Source organism: Haplochromis burtoni, unplaced genomic scaffold (assembly GCF_018398535.1).
Source record: "Haplochromis burtoni strain Fernald_Lab_line unplaced genomic scaffold, NCSU_Asbu1 Contig_228, whole genome shotgun sequence".
Lineage (NCBI taxonomy): Eukaryota > Metazoa > Chordata > Actinopteri > Cichliformes > Cichlidae > Haplochromis > Haplochromis burtoni.
Genome location: NW_024582589.1, coordinates 652,273 through 675,966, shown reverse-complemented (window position 1 = coordinate 675,966; position 23,694 = coordinate 652,273). Strand labels below are relative to the sequence as shown.

General features: G+C 46.9%; 1 protein-coding gene and 1 pseudogene across 1 annotated transcript; one reads left to right on the top strand and one right to left on the bottom strand.

Annotated features, from left to right (window-relative positions):
* Nucleotides 1–1,062: 1,062 nt before the first annotated feature.
* LOC102311103 lies at nucleotides 1,063–3,888 on the bottom strand (annotated as a pseudogene).
* Nucleotides 3,889–10,463: 6,575 nt separating this feature from the next.
* Nucleotides 10,464–20,932, top strand: si:ch211-213d14.1 (uncharacterized protein C11orf53 homolog). Its single transcript, XM_005937408.3, has 5 exons — nucleotides 10,464–10,654; nucleotides 11,551–11,651; nucleotides 16,309–16,348; nucleotides 16,447–16,754; nucleotides 18,461–20,932. Exons 1-5 carry the CDS (start codon nucleotides 10,645–10,647, stop codon nucleotides 18,896–18,898), a joined length of 897 nt encoding a protein of 298 aa, XP_005937470.1. The 5' UTR covers nucleotides 10,464–10,644; the 3' UTR covers nucleotides 18,899–20,932.
* Nucleotides 20,933–23,694: the final 2,762 nt, after the last annotated feature.

The following is a 23,694-nucleotide window of genomic DNA, read 5'->3' as shown; positions in this document are numbered from 1 at the left end:
CACCCATGTAATTGAGCATTGCGTGGCACATCCAACATACTGTTTTACTTTTGTCCATGACGCGCTTACCTTCAGGGTCATACGTCACATGAAAACCAAAATAGTTCCAAACGCCAGATCTGAATGAGGGTGGAGGAGGTTCAATTTGCCATGTTGCAAGGAGAGCTTAACTTCTGTCTCGCTAGCTTGCCCTGCGCTCAGTGAATCTGCGTTCGACTACTCCGCCTAGGCTGGAAGGAAAGTTGATCAAATAAATTTTGTATTGTTCGATACACAAGCGTACCGAACCGAAAGCACTGTATCGAACGGTTCAATATCGATACGAGTATCGTTGCACCCCTAATATTATATATATATATGTTATATATATATATAGTAGATAGTATAATATACTATATTAATAGTATACATATATATATATAATCGATAGTGGCGAGCTCAGACAAGGAGGAGACAGAATTCCGTATAGGTCTTGCTCCCCCGCCCTCTAAGAACACGGAGACAGCCTAGCTAACTCCAGCGCGGCAACAGCACAGCAACAACAACAACAACACACAGGGCGCCCTCTGACCCCGGAAGGACACACCGTCGCAGCGAGAGGGCGTCACCCGTCACTATGGCAACATAAACAAAACATAACTGTACAAACAGAACCCCGAACAGCCCTGACCCGCTACATAGCCCCCACCTAAGGGGTCAGTCGTCCCCGACCCCATTACCCCACAGAAAGTCCTGCAAATGTCCAGGTGCCTTCTTTTGGTGCACCGGCCGGTCTCAACCGGTGGGGGAAAAGTCACTTGGGTCAGAACATGGGGTGCCACCATCATCCCCTGCCCCGGCGTCGGCCGGAGCGAGCAGTCGGTACGGTGAGAGCCTGTCCCGGTGCAACACAACCATGCGCCCCAGGCCCGGCATGCGGATGCGGTAGACCACTTCTGTTAGCCGCTCCACGACCTCCGCCGGCCCTTGCCAGTGACTGCACAGTTTGGGGGACACTCCTCTCTTGCGGACCGGGCAGTACACCCAAACCTTGTCGCCTGGCATGAAAACACCCCCTTGGTGCTAGTCATGAACCACCTGCAGCCGCTCCCTCAGCCTGCTGTGCCCGAACACCAGATCCACAGGCATCCGGAGCTCCTGTCCAAACATCAGAGTGGCAGGTGTGCACTGGCTGGACTCCTGAACCGCAGTCCGATACGACCAAAGGACCAGGGGCAGATGTCGGTCCCAATCCCGCTGGTGGTGGCTGGTGAGAATGGCGAGCTGGGTGGCCAGCATGCGGTTGAAGCGCTCAACCAAGCCATCGCTTTGCGGGTGGAGCGGTGTAGTTCTCGTCTTCTCCACCCCCAGCCGCCGGCAGATCTCCCCGAAGACCTTCAATTCGAAGTTACCCCCCTGGTCACTGTGGAGCTCAGGCGGGACCCCAAAACGGGTGAACATCTTCTCCACCAGCTTCTCGGCCGTTGTCGTTGCGCTCTGATCTGGCACCGCGTAGGCCTCTGCCCACTTCGTGAAATAGTCCATAGCCACCAACACATACCGGTTCCCTGACTCTGTGACGGGGAAAGGCCCTAGGACATCCACTCCCACTCTTTCTATTGGGGCCCCCACCAGATACTGCTGAAGGGGGGCAGTGGAGCGTTGAGTTGGGCCCTTCTGTGCCGTGCAGGTGTCACAGCAGTGCACATGAAGTTCCACATCCCCTCGACAGCCAGGCCAGTAGAACCGTCCCCTGAGGCGGCGGAGAGTTTTGGCGTTCCTATAGTGTCCTGCCCCCACCGAGCCGTGGACCAGCTGAAGCACCTGCGACTGCAGCGACCGAGGCACCAACAGCTGCAGGAGATCTCTGCCCTGACCGGGGGCCCGCCATCTCCGGTACAGGAGGCCGTCGTGGGTCTCCAGATTGTTGTGCTGGGAGTAGTAGGCCTTTCCCTCGGGCTCCTGTCCCGACACCCCCGTCCAAGCGGGGCATTGCACCGCCTCCAGCCAGGCCCCCACCTGAACCAATGTCGCATTGGCCTCCTGCTCCCGCTTCAGCTGCTGCGTTGTCAATGGGAGCCACCCCCCTCTGCCAGCTGTGGCCTGAGCAGTAGCCACCCCCAGCACCTCCTGGGCCCGCTCCTCCTGTCGCAGGCGGCTACGCAGGGCCGTCTGGAGAGGACATTAGCGTTGCCATGCTGTCGTCCTGCCCGATGCTGGATCTCGAAGTCATAGCCCTGAAGGACCTCCAGCCAGCGGGCCACCTGCCCTTCTGGGTGTTTGAAGTTCAGGAGCCAAGTCAGAGACACATGGTCAGTGCGCAGGAGGAACCAGCAGCCGTGCAGATAGGGCTGGAAGTGCGCACCGCTAGCACTACGGCCAGCAGCTCCCGCCAGGTCACGCAGTAGTTCCTCTCGGCTCGCCCCAAGGCACGACTGAAGTACCCCACCACCCGTTCTCCAGCCTCGTCCTGGTGGGAAAGGACCGCCCTGACTCCTACATTGCTAGCATCAGTGTCCACAATGAAAGGTTGCCGGGCGTCAGGGAAGGCCAGGACTGGGGCTCTGGTGAGGGCCTCCTTCAGCTGTGCAAAAGCCGCAGCACAGGCATCCCCCCAGCCAAACAGCTGTCCCTCTTCAGTCAGGCGGTGGAGGGGGCTGGCCATCGTCGTGAACCCCTTGATGAACCGACGGTAGTAGGAGGCTAGGCCCAGGAAGCTCCGCAGTTCTTGGACATTCGACGGAGTCGGCCAGTCCTGGACCGCAGCCACTTTTACGGGGTCAGTGGCGACACCTCGAGCGCTGATCACGTGGCCCAAGAACGTGGTGTCTCTCGCCAACAGCCGGCATTTCGCGGGGTTGAGCCGCAGCCCAGCTCAGCACTCAAGACCTCGCTCAGGTGAGACAGTGCACTGTCGAAGTCGCCACCGTGCACCAACAGGTCATCCAGGTACACAACGCAGCGGCTACGAGGGATATCCATGAGCACCCTGTCCATCAGCCTCTCAAACATCGCTGGCACATTGCAGAGCCCAAATGGCATGACCCTGAACTGCCATAGCCCCTGTCCAATGGTGAATGCAGTCTTAGGTCTTGCTTCGGGGGCTAGCTCCACCTGCCAGTAACCGCTGCGTAGGTCGAGGGAGCTGAACCAGCTGGAGCCGGTAACGTAATCTAGGGCCTCGTCGATCCGCGGAAGCGGGTACGAGTCCTTCTTGGTGACTGCATTGAGACGGCGAAAGTCCACGCAGAACCTCGGGCTGCCATCCTTCTTCCCCACCAGAACCACGGGTGCCGCCCATGGGCTATTGGACGGCTCGATCACCCCAGCCGCAGCCATCTCACGGATCTTCTCTTCCGCTACCTGCCGTTTTGAGAGGGGCAGCCGGTGTGGGCGCAGACGGATGGGCTGAGCAGAGCCGGTGTCGATGGTGTGCTGGACCAGACTCGTCTGCCTACAGTCTTTGTCACTGGCGGCAAAGATGTCCACAATCTCGTCCAGGAGGCACCTCAACCGCTGGCGCTGGTCGACGTTGAGGCCTACGCTGCTGCGCTGCCAAAGGTCATCAACAGCCTCGATGGTCTCGGTCGAGGGAGGTTTGTCGGGCTGAGAGGCTGAGGCTGAGGCGAGTGGAGATGACCCGGAGCCACCGGCATCCGAAATCTGCTGAGCGGCAGCTGCCTGACGCCTGTCTCGTCTGGTCCCCTCCGCTCCTTGCTTTTGGCCGCGCTGGAGGACAAAAGTCTCTGCGTCAAGAGTGATAGCCAGCTTCACGGTGTCGACGCAGTCCCCCCAGCGGCTCAGCAGATCCAGGCCAATGATGCACTGGTCTTGAATGTCGGTGAGCCAGAAGTCGTGCACCAGCTCCAGATCCTTCACTCGGATCCACAACGGTTTCTTCCCCTGCATAACAGTTTTTTCCCCCGTCACTGTCATCAGCTGGGTGTCTGTGGGCAACCAACCCTTCACCAGTGGCCTTCACCTCCCCCTCCCCGTCGCAGTCTGCGGCTCTGATTTGGGGGTAGTTTGGGGGGGGCACCTGCTGGTTAGGTCGCGAGGTGTGTATGTGTATGTGTTATGTGTTAGTCCCCATAGGGAAATAGTTCCTCTGCATTTAACCCATTCACCCAGTGAAGCAGTGGGCAGCCACCAGTGCAGCGCCCGGGGAGCAGTAGGGACAGTACCTTGCTCAGGGGTACCTCAGGGTAGCCGTTCAGTGGAGTCGAACCCCCGACCTTCCGATCATGGGGCCACCACTCTACCTACTGAGCTATCCCTGCCCCCTGGTGAGCACCAGCTCGGCCCTTTCAGCCTCAAGGAGCGCCTCACGGAGGGTCTGAGGCATGGCCAGGCGGACGTGTTGGCGTAGTCGGTCTGGGAAAAGTCCTCGCAGAAAAGCATGCAGGCTAAGCTCCTCACAGGCTGCTGCTGGAAACTCCGAGTAGCCACAACGAGCATATAGCAACACGTCTGCTGCAAAGGTGCCCAGGCTCTCCCCCGGCCGACGGCTCCGGTTGGTCAGCCGCTCTCTGCTCTGATCAGTGGAGTGCCGCTGTCCGAATCGCCTCTTGAGTGCCGCAGTGAGGGCCTGGAGCTTATGCTGCTCTGCCGGGGCTAGGTCAAGGAGTATCGGCAGTGCATCTCCCTCTAATGCTAGCGCTAGGTGTGTAGCAGTCTCCTCTTCGCTCCAGCCACTATGTCTGGCGGCCAGCCGCACTTGTGAGAGGTAGGGCTCTAGCGGGGTTAGCCCGTTGTATTTCGGTACCTTAACTGGCGTGGTAGGCATAACTGCTCGCGGTTGGGGGCTCGGCGTGTGGGTCGACAGAGGTAGCCCATGAAGCATTGCCCTAGCATCTGTCGCGACGGGCCGCCGCCGCGGTGCGCTCGCGCCATCGGGACCCATCGGGGGACTTACATGGCCGCTCACATCCTCTCTCTTCAATCGCCAGTCTTCCCAAGCGGGGAATGTTCTCCTCGACAGCTTGCTCCAGCCTCTGAATGTCTCTCTCCATTACGGCGAGGGTGAGCTATCCCACTTCTGACACCAATGTGGCGAGCTCAGACAAGGAGGAGACAGAAGTTCCCGTGGCTTAGCCAGGGAGCACAGCCATTTATTACATCTGCAGAAGAACACTGCCGCTAGCTAACTGCTCAGCACGGCAACCCAACAGCAACAACAACACACAGGGCGCCCTCTGACCCCGGAAGGACACATCGTCGCAGCGAGAAGGGTCGACCCGTCACTATGGTAACATAAACAAAACATAACTGTACAAAACAGAACCCCGAACAGCCCTGACCCGCTACAATACCATATATACACATATATAAATACAGGGAATACAAAAGGGATAAATAGAATAAATAGGAATAAGAATACAAGGGAACGGCACATTTCAAGTGAGTCTATTGAACATATATTTATTAGATCTCTCTTAAATTAACTTCAAATAAATTAAAAAGGTTTATCATTGATTGAAATTCATTCAGAAATTTTTAACAAATGAGCTGTCAAAGATATAACGTTCAAGTACAAAGTCTGTCACATCCCTCTCTCTTTTTTTCCTCTTTTTATTTACCCTTCTTATCTTATTGTACTGTTTATTGTTACTCTTATTTGCTCTGTATATTTACTGTACAAACTGAACTGGAATGACTGTTCGCTTTATAATTTCAATAAAGTTGGGAAAAAACAAAAAAACAAACCTTAACAGCACCACCTAGTGGACTGAAGAAGCAAATCTTTTTTTATCCTGGTAGCCTTCGAAAAAGTTTAGTTTTCTCCAATTTTATTTATTCAGTACCATTTTAACTGTAACTTCCACTTGCATCTGCTGCTTATATAATCTGATGTTGATGTCTCTGACATCCAGAGAGTTGGTGTGCAAAAGCAAATGGCTGGTGGGGCTCAAGTGCCTGTTGGCTGTGGGCATTCAAAGCTATTTCACACACGGCACTGAAAACGTTTGTCCATGCTCACTGTGGGTCTCATTTCTTTAGCAGTTCATCGAGCTGCATCTGAAAGTGAAGAGCACATCCTAGTGTGGATCTGGGTGCCTCCATCCTCTCAGACTGGCTGCATCATCAGTTGTCTTGCAGTTGTGCTTCCAAAGCTGGTGCACAGGTGTCTGCTGCAGAGATGATGAAAACACTTCTCTTCTGTGTTAGTGGCAGATGGTGGCTGTGTTGGCTCCTGCAGGTCATGGAAGTGACAACGTTTTGTAGTAGTATTGATTGTATACCCTGATGTAGACATACAAATGTGGTGGTGATAAGTCTTTTAAACCCTGTTTTGATAAATGTTGTGTTTTTTGTGCGTCCCCTGCCTTTGCAGCTCACTCCACTCTACAGTTTGGGTTAGCTCTAAAACATTTGCTTTTGCTGCCCCACATACCCAGACTGCCTCAGAGCTGTTACAAGGTATGCTGTTGCTTTGGTGTTTGTTTCCCTTCTTAGAGTTTCAACCATATTTGCTATGTAGTTGTCAGTTATTGTGTCTGTGTGGAGACAGATAGTTTACTGGAGACAAATCGATTAGTGTTCATCAGAGGAATTTCCTAGGAAAAGAGCTCACAGAGAAACTGGATCTTGTTTATAATATCAAATGCACAAGCCAGATTAGTCGGATTGCTGTGTTTGATTGACTGCACAAAGAGAATATTTCGAAATAAAGACACATTTGAACAGGAAGACTGAAGCTGCAGGCACAGTGCAGTTGGATGTTTTCCTTCCTCTTCAGCCCCAGATGTCCGTTGCAGAGGAGAGCTTTACATCGCTCTTATCTCTGAGTCATTAACTGATAAAAACTCCATGTAGCAGTGAGTGCACATAACATTGCTGTGCCACAAAAACACAGGCAACTACAATGCTCCTATTGACGAGGAAGTCTGCTCTCAAAATTCTCTGTAAGTGCTGGGCCCGATTCAAAGCCACTGTATTAATATGGAAAGTGTTGACTCTCCTCTCCTCTCGCCTGTTCCAGTGAAAACCATTTCCCACAATATACAATATGTACAGTATATTGGATGTCGTGCTTAAATGTTGTTTGCAGTGAGCCTGAGCAGGTACTTTGAAATTTAAATTTATCATCTAAATGGTTTAGCTTCTGTGGTAATGCTTACACACCTGCATGCAGGGTGCCTGTGCAGAGTGAGTCATTGGTAAAACAGTTCTACTTTTTACAGAAACAAGTACATGTAGTTCGTTCAGGCTACGTAACCTGCGGCTAAGTTTTCCTGTTATATAAATAGTAGGCTGTCTCTCGTGGAGGTGCAGTTTTCAGCAGTTACAGCAAACCTGCAAGCTGCTGCAGAAAGCGATGCAAAATGATCCTGCAACATGTCAGAGACGCCCTTCATGCGTCAGTACTGGGGCCGTGTGGCTGCTCACGTGTGCTTCCACATTTTTACTGCTGCAGCTAATTGTTAATAAGTTGTTATTTGTTACTTTACAGATATTTATAGCTGGGACTAAAATGTATCATTTTGTAATTAAAAGTCAGAGTTTAGAGATTGAAAACACTGCATCTCTGAAACATCGCTTCAGTGTTTCAGAGATGGACATAGACCTAGACCTTGAGTTTTTATTTTTTAAATGGCTGTGCTTCATGCATCATGTATGGAGCCTGCACCTGCACCACACTTGGATGTTTTATCAAACCAGACCTGGCTTTCTTTTCTTGTCTTAAAGGAGTTCTTACATGTGTCTTCATACTACACTCTACATCACACATATTGGTCAAGATGGTAAGTAAAACAAAATGTACCTGTTAGGGTGATTGATCACATTTACTTGCTAATGCTATCTCTGTTTCCACAAATGTGCAGCGATCTCAGAGCAGTGAAAGCAGAGCCAATGGCAGTTTATGTAGCATGCTAGTCTTACGTCATGTTCCTATCAAACACCAGACGTGTGCCCACAATGCAAAAAGGTGCTAACCTCTCAGCTTGAGAACATCAAGTAATTGCTGACGGCACAGTTGGAATGCTAGCCCGGTACAGCTTTCAGGGCAGTCAGAAGCAAGCAGAGCCTGCTTCCACAGACGCTGATCAGCTGCAGTGAGAAGATGTAGTAATTTAAAGGTTGTTTGCAAGCAGGTAATGAGAGAAAGTTTACCACAGAATGAGATAGCAAGCACTGCTTTCCTTGCTTGCCCTGACAGAACACCACTGGTTTAATATATAAAATGTAGAAAAGAAGAAGTGAATTATTTATGTCTCACTATGATGAGACGAAACCAAACGTTTTAAATTTTGGGGGGGTTTCGGCTTTAAAGGGAATTATTGTTGTTCTTGTTGTGTCATTATGTACTGTACAATGGTTGCTGTGAAAGCCCCACCCATCTGCTATTCAAACTATAATTTACCTGGCTTTTAGCACTGGTGAGCAGTGCTTACTCCTTTAAGCATTGACAGTCCTACAAAAACAATTTAAATCCTTCGACTGTTTTTACTAATAGACTGTTGTAACCATACATGCTTTTCAACAGGACACAGATAGGTTCAGCTGGTAACTAAAGAAGTGACCTTCCTTTCATATCAAAAATCCTTGAAAGAGTAGTTGTCTTTCAATTACAGCATAACTAAGGGAGGATTCAGGGTCACCTGGTCCAGCCCTAACTATATGCTTTAGCAAAAAGGAAAGTTTGAAGCCTAACCTTGAAAGTAGAGATAGTGTCTGTCTCCTGAATCCAAACTGGAAGCTGGTTCCACAGAAGAGGGGCCTGAAAACTGAAGGCTCTGCCTCCCATTCTACTTTTAAATACTCTAGGAACAACAAGTAGGCCTGCAGTGTGAGAGCGAGGCTGCATCAAGGTCTCCAATTGTCTTTTAATGAAACAGGTGGAAAAGTTGTAAAAGTAACAAGTTTCAGTCAAAACTGAGCTGAATCTAATGGAAAACTAAAACACTGTCAGTACAATGCAAATTTGAAATCCTCAAGCAATGAGAAAAGCTTTACATATTTGAAATGTTGCTTTAACCTCCCAAGACCTGAACTCTTCCACAGCAGCATTTTTAATTTCTCTTTGATATTTGGTCACATTGGGGCCCGATGAATGTAAAAACAAAGAATTACCAGATTTTTTTTCCTTATTTTTGTTTTTAAGAAAAATAAGAGCCACATATGAGGATATTCGTTTAAAATTTCGATAGAACAGTAGCAGTATAACGTCCTCGTAAGTGGATATCAGGCCCTTGTAGAGCAAAATTCAGTATTTTGGTCTAAATAACCCAAAATGTGATGTCCACATATGTGGACGGCAGGTCCTAGGAGGTTAATGTCGGGCACTTTGTGCCGTGCAGAACAGTGGACAGTGTGCGTTTGCTTAGTGTGGCTAACGTTGGTATTATTGTGTGCAGAATGTGGTTCCAGTCACGTGGTTATTTACCAGAACACTCAGCTGAAGTACTGCAGGACCACACTGGTTAGCGGGCTTGTCACAAGTCTACACGGGGGGGCTGCAATGATTAGAAAGTGATAGATGTAAGCATTTAAATGGATCTGTACAACGTATAAGCAGAGTCTTTTGTTAGACCAACAAAGACTTTTTCGAAGCTGCTCCTCTTGAAAACACTTGTATAAGCTGGCTTTATTATAACGTTGTGGTCAGGTGTTCTTTACCTGTGAACAGAGACCGGCTCTACCACACAACAGGCTAAAGCAGCATCATCGTTTTTGTTGGATAATACTGGAGCTTTAAGGGCAGCCCAGCACTGTGGCACCAAGTACAGCTGCTGTCACCACATAAAGTCACACTGTGTGTAAGACCTGTGCATCCAGAAACCTTTATTGTGTCAGATATTAAACGTTGCAGGGATCACAGTGAACACTCAGACGCAGCGCTGGTGTCTCTAAGTGTCCACCTGAGGACTGCATGCAAATCCAAGCTGGCAGAAGTTGAGCCACTTTAATGTTTAGCTAGTTTATCTGACTGCTGTCTGTGTGATTATGAAGTCATGCACATCAAATGTAACCAGGTTTATCCTGTAAACATCACACAGTATGGGCAAATTTTCATTGACAAGTAATGAACTGCCAGCGTCCCAATCAGCAGACACAGAAAGTTTAGCAGAGCAGAGAAGGTATCCTTCTCTTTTTAAAAACCAGGTCTAGACCACTCAGGGTTTTATACAAACACAGTGAAGGCTTCACACAAAAAGGTGCCATTATTTTTCAGTTATTTGTCTCAGGGAGCCCCAACCATTTATCAGCAGGTGGACATCGCAGGATTGCATCACACACCTGCAGCTAGAAATGAAGAGCAGCAAAAAGAAAATATGGAAACAACGTATCCTCTGGAACTGTGCTGATGACAAATGGCTGAGGGGAGGAGCGACTGAGCTGCTTTACAGCCTCTCTCACTCCCATGCTCCTGATGCTTCCTGCCCCTAATCTTGACTGCAGATGCAAATAGTCTAAAAAACGTCCCCACCAAACATTTGCATTTAAACAAATAGATAAAGGTCATTTTGAAAAGCTGCCTCCTGATGGTTGCAGTGTGAGGTGGCATGTTCCATGTGTCCCTGCCCTCCTCACAGCCTGATTAAAGCTCCTATTGCAGCACGCCACTCAGTATGGTGCTGCACTCCTGGATCTAGCTACTACAGGCAAATACAGTAGGGGGAGAACAGAAAGGCCTCTGTGTGTGTGCGCATCAACAGCATCATGGACACAGGTAAGTGTGCTATTATTATGCTGTTTTATACATAATGGAAATATTGAAAAATGTCTGGTTTTACTTTTACAGTGTATGTCGGGTTTTTTAATGGTTTGTCTGGTTTTATGTGAGATTGTGACGGAGGCTTTTATTTGAGTGGGAAAAGTTTCTTCAAAAAGTTTCCTGCGCTGATATTGATGAAGCTGCTCGTGTGTGACACGTATCAATGAGGACTAAATGTCTAGTTTTAAGAAAACTCTACAGATGTGGACACGAGGAGGTCATTTCTGAACGTTTTAAGGTCATTTCTAAAAGGAAAAAACAACCTCCTCCAAAGAAGAGTTGATATTTTCAAGAATCTCACGTTTGTGCAAAGTTGGGCCTTATCTAAAGGATCCATTCAAAAAGCTGGGGTCTTTTACATAAAGATTTTTGCATGCAATTTCCGTTTGCATAGTAAAGTTTGCATTTTCATTGAGTTTCTACCTCTGCTTCCCAGGAATGTGACCAAATCACACCAACACACACGTGAGATTTGTAGAGGACTATTTAATATATGACATGATGTGCCGCCATGATGCTCGCTGGCATCGCCTGCCTATTCAGTCGTGGCGCTTCTTTGCAGTGTAGTCGTTCCTCAGTACCACCTAAGCCCTCTGGAGTGTTTGCTTATGGTGAGGTTTTGGCAAGAGTTTGTAGTTAATTGCCTCTTTTTAGAAGTCCATTTGCATTGACCAAACCAAAGGCAATTTCCATGACATTTACACACCAATCCCATAGAGTCATTCGCCTATATGCATAAAACTGTGAAGCATTCAAATGACCACACATTTGTGGGAATGGATGAAAATTTGTATGACGTTGTGTTACAAGTTGAGCTGCATCACTCATGTCTGTGCTCCGTCTGTCTGCAGAATATTCTAAGAGAGTGTACCAGGGCGTCCGAGTGAAGCACACGGTCAAAGACCTGCTGGCAGAGAAGAGGTCCCGGCAGACAAACGGACCCAGATACAGCGTGAGCACCACGTCTTCTAAACCGCCTGTCTCTCCTGCTTTACTTTCCTCTATCAAGCCAAACGGCACAGCTGACCTTCTCTTAGCGACTGGGAGGTTTTCTAAAAACAAAAAAACTCCTCTTGTTTACATTGAGGCTCGTTTTTGTGCGCTAACGATCCACGGTGGATCCTTTGACCACCTGTACCTCGCTTGCAAAGCCATTCTGTAAATAGCCGAGCACTGTGCGTGTAGAAAGAGACACGAAGCACAAAAACTCATCCTAACCTCACAAAGGAGCGCTAATACAATGCCTGCAATGCTGTAGGCCATGATCTCCCAAAAAAATCCACAAAAAGGTGGAGGCAGGGTGGGGGGATTTGAGGTGGACAGGTAGCACAGAGAAACAGAAGAAAGGGCCCGTGCAGGAGACTGCCTATGCAAAGTTTGATCCGTGCACACCTGCCAGCCGATATTGTCCTGCGCCGTGATCAGGCCACAGACAAACCTCCTATTGTTGTCTCAGACACACACTTTCTCACACACATGCACACAGAGAAATCAGGCTGTGCTTCTGTGCTTTAGACGCCTGCTCGCACACGCAAGACTGCCTTTTTATTTTCCACAAACCGCCTGTCAAAAGGCTTTTACAGGACACTGTTTGTTTTCTGTGCTGGCACGTCCACGCCATACACTCGCTGATGGCTCAAGCAATGGAGGAATTATGTCAGACAACATTGGAAGATGCCAGCAGACGTTTCCTCTATCTGCTGCAGTGCGGTGCTCATTATAACATTTTTGGCACAGGTGTACTTTTGTGTGTGGGTGGGGGTGGGGTAAATTCCTAGCACGTAGGCTGACATTATCACAGACAGAAATTCACTCTGTCGCTGGTTCTTAAACTCTTTGTGTGGAGGCAGAGCTGCCATAAAAGATTAAAAGTTTAGCTTCATTTGATGCTGAAGGACAGGCCGTTAACAACAACAAGAAACTAACAGAACTATTTAGTCTTAATCAGAGCCGAGATGCTGTTTAGATTGTGTTGCAGACGTCCTGTGACAGCAGAAGAAGGCGAGGAATAGTCTGGATTTTATTTAACGTCAACTCATTTTCAATCAAAACTGAAAATGGGAACAAAGTAATCAAAACAAATCAAAGCTGTTATTAAAAAGTGGTGAAGAGCAGCTCTGCGAGATTGGGCATCGTCTCAGAAACAGACGACCTTAATCTAACGAGCTCCACATCCAAGCTGTGTGGCTACCGCACACAAGTGTGACAGACTGTACGCTTTTGTCAGGGCTCGGTGAATCGACGGGAGCTCCAGAAGCTATCTTCTTGCTTTTATTACTTCCCTTAAATTTGAATAACAAGCTAACACCTGTGACATCATTCCAGTTGTTTTCCAGTCCGTCAGCATTTTCGCTTTTTTGATATTCCAAACTGAATCGAGCGAAGCCTGCAGGCGACGTGAGCTGTGCACGTCACACACAGGGGCAGGGATAGCTCAGTAGGTAGAGTGGTGGCCCCATGATCGGAAGGTCGGGGGTTCGGCTCCACTGAACGGCTGCCCTGAGGTACCCCTGAGCAAGGTACCGTCCCTACACGCCGCTCCCCGGGCGCTGCGTTGGTGTTTGCCCACTGCTTCACTGGGTGAATGGGTTAAATGCAGAGGAACTATTTCCCTATGGGGACTAACACATACATGTGTAACATGGCTCGCTCTGCTCACGTCTATCAAACGCTCTTGGTTCTGGCCTCGTCTTTAAGCTCCCCCACTCTCACAGCCACTCCAGCATCCACCCGTAGGCCACATTTACTCATCACTTATATGCACAATAGCATACTTGTGATGTGATGAGTTTTATGACTTCCTTGAGAATCCCAGACTCTGATGATGATGGTAATAAATCATTTCAAACATAAGTTGTCTGATGGGAAAACGTTCAACACACCTTTGTTTCGTTTAATACAGCTGAGCAACCGTTCTTTAGATAACCAATAATCCACCAAATCTCCATACGTCGTCTCTTTAAACTAACGTTTGGCTACTTTTTGTTACAATATTTATCTGTTAGCCTTAGCCCTCCTTAGCTGTCCATGTTCGATTTAAGCATTTTTCTCATTCATTTATGAATTTTAATCCATCACTCTTGGTTAACAATTTATTCCAATAGTTGTCCATTACCTGTGGCTAACTGCCGGCTCAGGTGATAGGCCGTGGTCAGTGTGTAGTCCCTGAGAAACAGTTGTTTGGGAGCAGTTGGCCTTTAATCCCACAAACTTTATTTAACTGTGGACTCTATAGCTTATTGTTACATGTTATGTTAGCATGTACAATATACCAAAGCATGTCAAACAATAGTCTCCTGTGGAGACAACAAGGCGTGTAAAAGAATCTTAGTTGCTACCTCGGCGTTCTGTTTTCATGGTCAAATGTGGTATTATGCAATCATTGGGCCAAAAGAATACAGCATGGAGGCAGTATGACAGGCCATTGTCTGCAGGTCTACAGTCTGCTTTCAGTGTGGGCTTTACTGTGTGTTTATAAATGATGGTTGTAGAGCTAATAATGCACAGAGGCACACAGTAACTAAAGCCATTCCCGCCCTTGTGTTGGCTTGCGCTGCCTTTTACCTGGGAATAAAAGGCCATTGAAAGATAAGAGCAAACTCTGACCACAGTCTCCTCATGTTGGGACAGCCAGACAGAAACTATAAAGCTCTTACACCATTTCACATCAGCAGCTTCTCTTTTCTGACATGTTCTGTCGAGCTAGCGTGTCCAGACATGTTGCTATTACATAAATGAGCCTGGGAACAAATCAAAGTGTGACATGATGCTGAAGAGACATCGCGAGGTGTACCGGGGTGAAAGCGCTAATGCTAACAAACAACACAAACTCACTCTTTGTGTGTGTGTGTGTTGCACGAACAACATGCAGGAGATGCTACAACACAGTGCAACATGCTGGATAAAAAGAAAACAATGAGCCAGGAAGAAATATGGATCAAGTTTCTGTTTAAAGTAGGAAAATTTACACAAAACAGTTGTGCGTGTTCAATTTTAAAAATATGAAATGGGCTGTTTTAAAAATATCATTGTGTAACATATTTTGCATAGGAAGGAAGAGCTTTTCTGCGAAACAAAGCTAAATAAATCTATCGTTAGTCAACGCCACGGCACAAATACGCACACTACCTGACTGTCTGAGCTTGAGCGAGCTGATTTCCATAGGCAGCCTTCAGAGATGCACTGAGCCATACCTGGGCCACATGAGGAAGTCTTGGCACTGGCAAATCACATTCAAATTTAACCCTCAAAATTTGCGTGCGTCCCAGCCGACATGGGCTTAATATCAACTCTTTCATGTTAGCAATATGCAAACCAGAGATCCTGTCAAACCTTGTCCTCTGTGTCCCTGCACTGCAACTCTCTGACACGAATCTGTGTCTGCTTTTAGAGCAGAAACAAACTGCAGTGCTGTGTGGTCAACAACATCCAGAGGCAACTGGGTTCTCTGAGCCTCCAGTGACAAGCGTACCAAAGATGACACAGCAAACAGGGCCGCGGCATACATGGTGAACACTGGAGACCAGTGATGCAGGTCCATCAGCAGCGTGACTCCAGACTTTGAAATCCTGTCAGATAAACACTTATGTAATATTTCACATTAGTGCTCTGTGGTGAATGACCAACAGTGTGTGAGTCCTTTAATGCTACGCAGCGAGTAAGAGATCTGACTGTGTTTGCAGCTTTGTTGATTCTTACGATTCTTATTTTGCTCCCTCAAAGGTCTCGTCTATAATAAAAACTACTTTTTGGCCTAACGTTGTGCTTTGGACAAAGGTGGGAACACAAACTACACACTCTGGGTTGGGCTTACGGTTGGGGTTGTCACAAGTGTGGACTTATGGATGAAAGGGGCTGTTAGCATGTTTCATGCTGGTAATCCCACAGTTAGGTCAAACTAAAAGTAAAGGTCTGTCTGTCCAAATAATGAGTGTGACATTTGTTTGGAGTTTAAATTTGAGGACCTTTACAAAGTGCTCTGTAATATTGGTGTCATTGACTTATTTTCAAGAGTTGTCATCCATTATTTTAGGTTTGCTGGTCTTCCTGCCTCGCTGTGCTCTGCTGCTGACACTTTGTATCCGTACGAACTCAAGAGGCCGTTTCCATGTTGAAGAGCAGTTATTGACTCGGGCTTACAGTACGGGCTTAAACATTAAGCCAGTGACTGATCCCTGCAAACATGATGTCCAGCGTCTATCTCAGGCTGCATCTTACATATCACGTGGAGACGGGTTATAAATAGAAGCATTTATGTGGTTTTGGTCCAGCTGCAAATTCATACAAGGCTGATCTGAGCAATCGCCCTTAGCACCAGAGAAACTCAAGACCAAATACACATTTGTGTTGTAGGATGATGTTTCATCCTTCCTTCTTCATTCATCATCCCGTGACATGTCTGGGTTTGTTTTGTTTTTTTGTCAGCTGATATGTTTTAGGGCCAACAAACATCTGTTTAGAAACAACAACATTTGCTTCTAAGACAAAAGTGTTGTTGTAACAGTGTTAACTGCTAGACCACAGGAACCGTTTTCAACAAAGAAGACAAGTATCGGTGGAACTCCATAATTCATATATAAGTAAAACCTGGAATGTCTCTGTTTCTGCAGGGAGGATCAACCACTCCGCCATCATTCGTCCAGATGCCAGGTGAGCGTCCTCTGACCGAGTCTGCCCCCTGAGACAGAGCAGGGTGTCTAGAGTCACTGAGTAATAATGATAAAGGCATTTCTGCTTCTCCACTTCAGGTGCCCACATGCTGCCCAGCTACTATGGCATAAGAGGACGTTCCTTCATCTCTGACTCAGATTTCTGCCCATCCACCAAGCAGTTCTCCCCTGATGTCTATTCCTCCACCCTTGGGGGTAAGCCTCTAGGCTGTGAGCCCTCCACCATGAGCAGCTACTCCTCGCTCATAGACAGCTACTACCCAGAAACCTTTGGTGACTACCGCAGCGCCGCCACCTTCTCCAGCTCCGGCGGGTCCTTCCTGCCCTCGTCAGCACTGTCCTCCCTGCTGCCGCCCTTCGGAGGAGAGTCCTCGCATCTGTTTCTGGTATGAATCAGAGTGACGGTGGCACGCTGACAAAACAAAGCGCATGTTCAGAATCACCATCGTGGATTTAAAAACGGCAACACAGAAGTTCAGCGTACCTTTTTAGTTACTGTGAAACATAAACATATACTCTGCATGATGTTCACATTTTTCAAGTGTCACCCAGCTGACCGACAGCTACAAATGTTCCTGCAGAGTTCTGCGTGTACGCAGCTCTGATCATAGTCTCTGCATGCCTGGTATTTTCAGTACAAAGTTCCTGTTGTTCTTCCTTCACAGCTGAAAGAGGAAAGTTTAGAAGCTGTCTGCTTTATTTGCCAAACTCAGACCTCCGTAGTCTCATATTAGCTTCAGATCAACTTTGTCAGTTGTCAGATTTCCCATCAGCTCCACTTATGTTCAGTGTGAAAAATGTTTCTCTGTTTTGAAGAAAAATCAGTAACTTTGTTCTGACAAGCTAATCTGTTAACATGGCGAGGGACACGATGCTGCTGAGTGTAAGAAAACTCAGAGCTCGAGGATTTCAACGATACCAAGCTGCAGTGAAGAGCAGGAACACGCTGAGACAAGAGGAACCGAAAGAACCAAGTTCTATTGGTTATTTCATGCATTTGTATTTGGATTTAATTTAGTTACTTTAGTCACTAGTGAGATTACATTTTTTAAATCCAGTCCACACAGCAGGTGCGACGTTGTTAAAGAGAATGCTCTGTGATCAATAACATTAGGCTCTGTTAGTGTCTGAGCTGTGAGTCGCTTCATGCTTTCACTTTAAATAACTGTTGGCCGACTAATTTTCCATATGCAAAATTCTTTTCCTTTTATCGTTGTTTGTGTCGACCCCCTGAGATTTATGTGTTCACCGGGGTCGGGGTTAGGAACTGCTGCTCTACAGGGCCAGCTTTGACACTTCAGCTGAGAGTACTCGATTACAGTGAAGGACGTTCTTCTCGTAGTGGAGCATTTTTAAATGAGCAATCTTTCCACCGCAGTTCGAGATGAAAAAAGTTCATTTTTTATGTGACGTTTTTGTTTGACTGGTCACTGACTGCACAGCTAGAGCCAAGAGCATTCAGCACTAGCTGTGCACTGCTGTTTAAAGAAAACTCTAAAATATAACAAGACTAACAAGGACATTTAATAAGTGGAATTATTGATAATCTTGCGGAGCTATTTGGGCCCTAAAGTCAAACTTTTAGCAGCAGTCACAGAGGCGGCGTAGCACCGATGACCTTCATAGTACGCCTGCCTGGTCGTCATCCTAACTGCACTGATGGTGTGTATGGAAGTTTTTAGAGTGAAAAACAGACATGCTCCTCGTTCAGCCACATTTGCAGTTTGTGCTCTGATGTTACATTTTTGCACACCATTGGACAGGGTGGGCGGTGTGCCTCGACCGGACTGCACAGAGGATTCTAGAAAAGCCAAAACCAAAACTGTATTCATGGATAGATCACAAATACACTTCAGTTACTGAGATCCATTTAAAGTCCGAGTTCTAGAGTGGTCGAGTTTGCATGTCCGCAGAGGCTTTCAGATGTGCTCGCAGGGCAGGGAAGTGAAACAAACGTAGTGAAGGAAATAATGTGACACTACAGGAAACGCTCTCGTTACAAAAGGTCTGCTGTGATGTTGGGGACTTTGCACTATCTGATGAGGAAATAAATGACTGATTCATCCTTTCCTCTGCTGTCTTCCTGCTCCAGAGAGACTCGTGGGAGCAGTCTGAGCCAGTATCTCAGGTGGAGGCTCTGTGTCAGGACAACCTGGCCTCCGTCAGCGTCCCACCGTCCATGCCCAGCCCCGAACCTCCAGGGAGCCCCTCCCAGTACCGCTCTCCGAGCCGAAGCTCCTCCCTGGGCCCCGTCTCCAGCAGCCAGCCCTACACTCTGCACTCTCTGGAGGATGTCCACTATCACCCTTTAACCTCCACCAGCACTTACCCCACCACACCCTCCTCCTCCTCCTTCCCCTGCCCTCCCTACATGAGCAGCCCCGTCACAGATCTGGTGACCAAGATGGTGACGGAGGAGGCGGCCGACGGCCACGGCAGCCTAACCCCCGGCGCCGAAGCTCATTCCTCCTGGGCTAAGGAAGAGGGGGTGAGCGCCTGGTCGCCCTATGAGATTCGGAGGGCCTACTGACTGAATTCAGAAGATTCAGACGATTTTACAGACACTGATGAACTCAACACTCTGCTGTAAATTCTTGAGGAGGTTTTTCCAAGAAAATTTCAATGTCAATTTGCTAAAAATATTCAAATTTTAAAGTGTCCCTGTTGTGCTCATTCCCTGTACCCTTGCACTTTGTGCTCAGCTCTTCATTTCACCCTCAGTTGGAAACACGCTGTGTTGGCTGCTGTCTCTGTGAGACCCTTCAAAAGCATCTGGGTGTGATGAAAGTGAGACAGTGCTGAAATGCTCTAAACCGCGGAGTCGGAGCTGCTCGATGAACAATGTGGTAAAACCATTTCTTAATTACTCCAAGCATCTGAGCATATCCGACAATATATACATCAAGAAATATGACTGTACCCTCGTATCTGTTAACCAACACATTTATCTGTAAGACAGCAAAGCTTAGCCACATCAACTGCACACTTTGCTGGCACTGAAGGGGAGAGGCTCAGGTGGCTGAGGGGAATGCAAGGCTTCTCATTTGAACTCGCTCCAGGTGTCACATAGATGAGCCACAGAAAAAAGAGTGATGAGGTTCATTTTGAAAACCACGTGAACAGAAAAGCCAGACAGGGGGCACACAGGGGCACTTTAACCAGTTGGTGGCCTCATTCTGCCAAAGGTCCAGTCTGACTGTAGAATAGCACGATTTCTTTTTTTTACCACTATTTCCCGTACGGTGTGGACGTGATCACAAAGCATAACTTAACTTATAAGGCTGGAGTTAAAGAGCGTATACCAAAGCAAGGATAATGGTTTGAGGGCGTATATTCTGAGGATTTTGTTTTTTCATAATGTGTGAACATGCTGCATCTTAATCATTGTACCCTGAAGGTCCCTGTAACTTCAGGCTGTAACTGTTATTAAACTGCAGGCTACTGCCATTTGTACGACCCGGCTAAGTGTGGTGCTTGAATGCAGAAGTTGTCTGGATTTACTGGGAATGAAGCAATTGTGATGCTTCCCTTCTGTTCAGGTTTATTTATATAGCTTCAAAACACACTGACAGTCACCTTAAGACTCTTTATACTGTAAGGTAAATGCCCTACAGTATTCTGGAGAAAGCCCAAACGACCCCCGTGAGCACTTTGGGGAGGAAGGGTATGAGGGAAGGATAAACAGCCTTTTAACAGGAAGAAAGGCTGATGTGAGCAGATGGGCGTGAGGGCAAAGAGAAAAGAAGAACGAGAGCATAGGCAGACTGGGCCAAAGCTTATGGACACAGAAGACTGAAATGTGGGATATAAACAGGGAGACAGTGGCGTCATCGCGGTGCATCACATGAAGTCCTTCGGCAGTTTGAGCCTATAGCAACATAATTAAGCAATGTTTCAGGGTCACCTGATACCTTCGTCAAAATGGAAAGTTTTGATCCTAAAATCCTAAAAGTAGAGAACATGTCAGTCTCCAGCACAGCAGGAAAGGCGTCTGAGAGAGGAAAGCTCTGCCCCCCATTCTGAGTGAGCAGCTCTCAGTCTGAAGGCACTATGAAAATATAGGACTTTTGGATGTGATAGGGCCTCATTATTCAAGGCTTTGCAGGATTTTAAGAAGGATTTTTAAATTCCCGGTACTCTCACTGCAGCACCTGAACCAACTGAAGGCAACTTTCAGAACAACCTGATGTTAATGACTTAGTAGTCCAGCCTAGAAATAATGCATGCATGAACTAGTGTTTTAGCATCTGTCTTTTTACAGATAATAGCAATCCTGCATATTTGTTCAGAGCCCTCGAAGGACATGATCTGAAAGTTCCTCACAGTGTTGCTGGACATCAAGGTAATGCCATCCAGAGTCTAGTTCTAAGATCTTTAGGGCCACAGAAAATAACCTCATTGTTTTTTGGATACAGCACAAGGAAACTGTAGAACTTTGTGTCTCAAAGTCACGGCTGCAGTATGAATAACTGATATGTGTCAACTGGCTTCAGGTAGGTGTTTGTTGAGTGGGGGCATTCCTACTATTCAATGTTATTTCAGGATATAATACTATAAATCTTTTATCATAAGCTTTATAACTGCATTATGGTTTGTTTGTTTTTTAAATATATATAACTATATATTATATAAAAATATGTTTTTATATTTTTAAAATGAAAAATGAAACCTTTTTTGTAACATTAATTATCATTATAATTTAAACACTTTGACTTGTGACTGTAAATACATGTGACAGGGTAGACATCTTATGATGTTAACACATCAGTGAACCATTCTGAAACATGGAGAAAAAAAAGGCTGATGAAAGATGTTTTTGTAGATGATTTCTCTCCAACAATATATACAACTGTAAGTCACATAATTAGAGGACCAATAAGGGGACCTATTTAGCAGGATTTCCATATGAGTAATAGGGAGGATTTATTTGAAAGACTTTAAGCATTAAAAATGTGTTCATGGAAAAACATCCAGTTAGTGTAGAAAATTATGTAAAAGTACGTTTTTCTAACAACATGCCAATACTATTCCACATATAATGTGAATAGTATTGGTCCCAGCACATAACCCTGTGGGGTGAGTAACTTCTGTGCATGAACAAGACTCCCCGTTTACATGCACAATACGGAGTCTGTCAGACAGACATATTCAAACCATTGCAGTGCATGTCCTTTAACACCAACAGTGTAGCCTCTGAACTGGATTATTGATCAGCCAGCTGTTTTCTATCTATTCTTTCAATAATTTCTTAAATAAACAGGAAGTTTGATATTTGGCCTATACTTAGCTAAGACAGCTGGATCAAGTAAAGGCTTTTTAAGTAGTGGTTTAAATACAGCCATCCATATCCTGTGAACAGACACAAAATGATTCAATTTAAAATTGTAATATTAATTAATGGTGAGACTTCTATGAACTGTCTTGTTGGAACTGTGCATAATAGACGTACTGATGACTTTCTATTGAATGCAATTCAGGTTTATTTATATAAACTGCCCAATCACAACAACACAACACAACAGTTTTATATTGTAAAGTAACGACCTTACAGTAATACATAAAAATATTGAAGTTAACTCCAGAAAACTGACTACAGAGAAAGAGTCTAAATGAACATCTGCAGTTAGTGAAGTTGCTATGATATGTCAGTGAAATGACTATGCATACATTTTTCATAGAAAAACAGTTTTTTGTGTATTTTCCAGTTCATGTACAAGGCTAAAAGTCAGGCTTTCAAATAACTGTGTAGGTACGTAGGTAGTGGCTGGTGCCCGGCAGGGGTCTGCACCTGTTCCCGCTTCTCGGAAGAAGGCAGCCGAGCCGGAAGTCTGAGCATGTGCAGCCGGCAAAAACCTACACAGCAAAAACCGGAGGTCACTGTGTCGGCCGGTCCAGCAGCGTCCACGCCCAGAGGCTAGTGCACCATCTGGACTTGCCTCGCTTCCGCCAGAGACCATAGGGAAAATTTATGCTATGTCTTCTAATGATACTGCCTAGGGGAAGCATGTATAGTGTAAACAGAATTGGTCCTAGCACTGAACCCTGTGGAACTTCATAATTAACCTCAGTGTGTGAAGAGGACTCTCCATTTACATGCACAAACTGGAGTCTATTAGATAGATATGATACAAGCCACTGCAGTGCAGTACCTGTAATACCTACAGCATGTTCTAATCGCTCTAATAGGATATTGTGGTTGGCGTATGGTTACATTGTAACCTTTGTTCTCTGAGTGAGAGTCTATCTCCCCGCTCCATTACATATTCCATATGTACGGGGTATGACCCCCACTTGGTTGTGCCATATGGATACTTCTTTAAGACACTCCGGCTAGCCCAGCCACAGCCCACAGCTTACGTATAAAACAGTTGTGCAAACGTGACACCGATGATAGTTTGATCAGACCATGTCTCCAAGTGGCCTGAAGGTGGAGAAATAATCTCTCACTTAGAGAACCAAGGTTACAATATAACCGTATGTTCACTATCATATCGAGACTATCTCTCCACTCCATTACATATTCCATATGTACAGGGTAACTCTGTAAGACACCCCACTAGGAGACAGTGCAACCGAACCCAGAGTGAACGTACCAACTTGTACATATATACACTCCACCCCAGTCATGGCCTCGCCAGATGCAAAGGCCGAGCCGGGGGGCGGAGGCAACAGTCTGCAGATGCAAGACTGGCCCGAGCCGGTCCCACAAGACGCAAGGACCGCGATAGAGCGGCCGCACAAGGACAGCCCAAAAGACGCCAAGCCGACTGCCAGGAAGCATAGCACACCGAGCTACCAATGGGGGTCCCGCAGACAGAGAGTCAGGCAATATGGCAGGGGAGCACAGGCTACTAAGCCACTCGAGCACAGCAGCTAAGCTAACAGACTTGCTAAGGGAGATAGGGGGCTGGGGGGGGGCAGCGTCCAGGGAGGCTGCCGAAACAAGCTCCCACAATGGACACCACTACCACTATCACACACACAGTCACACAGTACCACATGTAAGTACTACCAGTCAACCGCACACGCACAAACAAACAAGTGGAGATCAAACAATCACCGGTGTCACGTTTGCAAAGCCATTTTATCTGTAAGCTGTGGGGCGTGGCCAGGCTATCTGGAGTGTCTTAAAGAAGTATCCACACACCATGACCAAGAGGGGGTCATACCCTGTACATATGGAATATGTAACGGAGTGGAGAGATAGTCTCGATATGATAGGGAACAAACGCGAGTCCACTGTCAGAGGCCATAAGAAGATCATTTGTAACCTTCACTAAAGCTGTTTCTGTGCTGTGCTGAGCTCTGAAACCTGACTGAAACTCT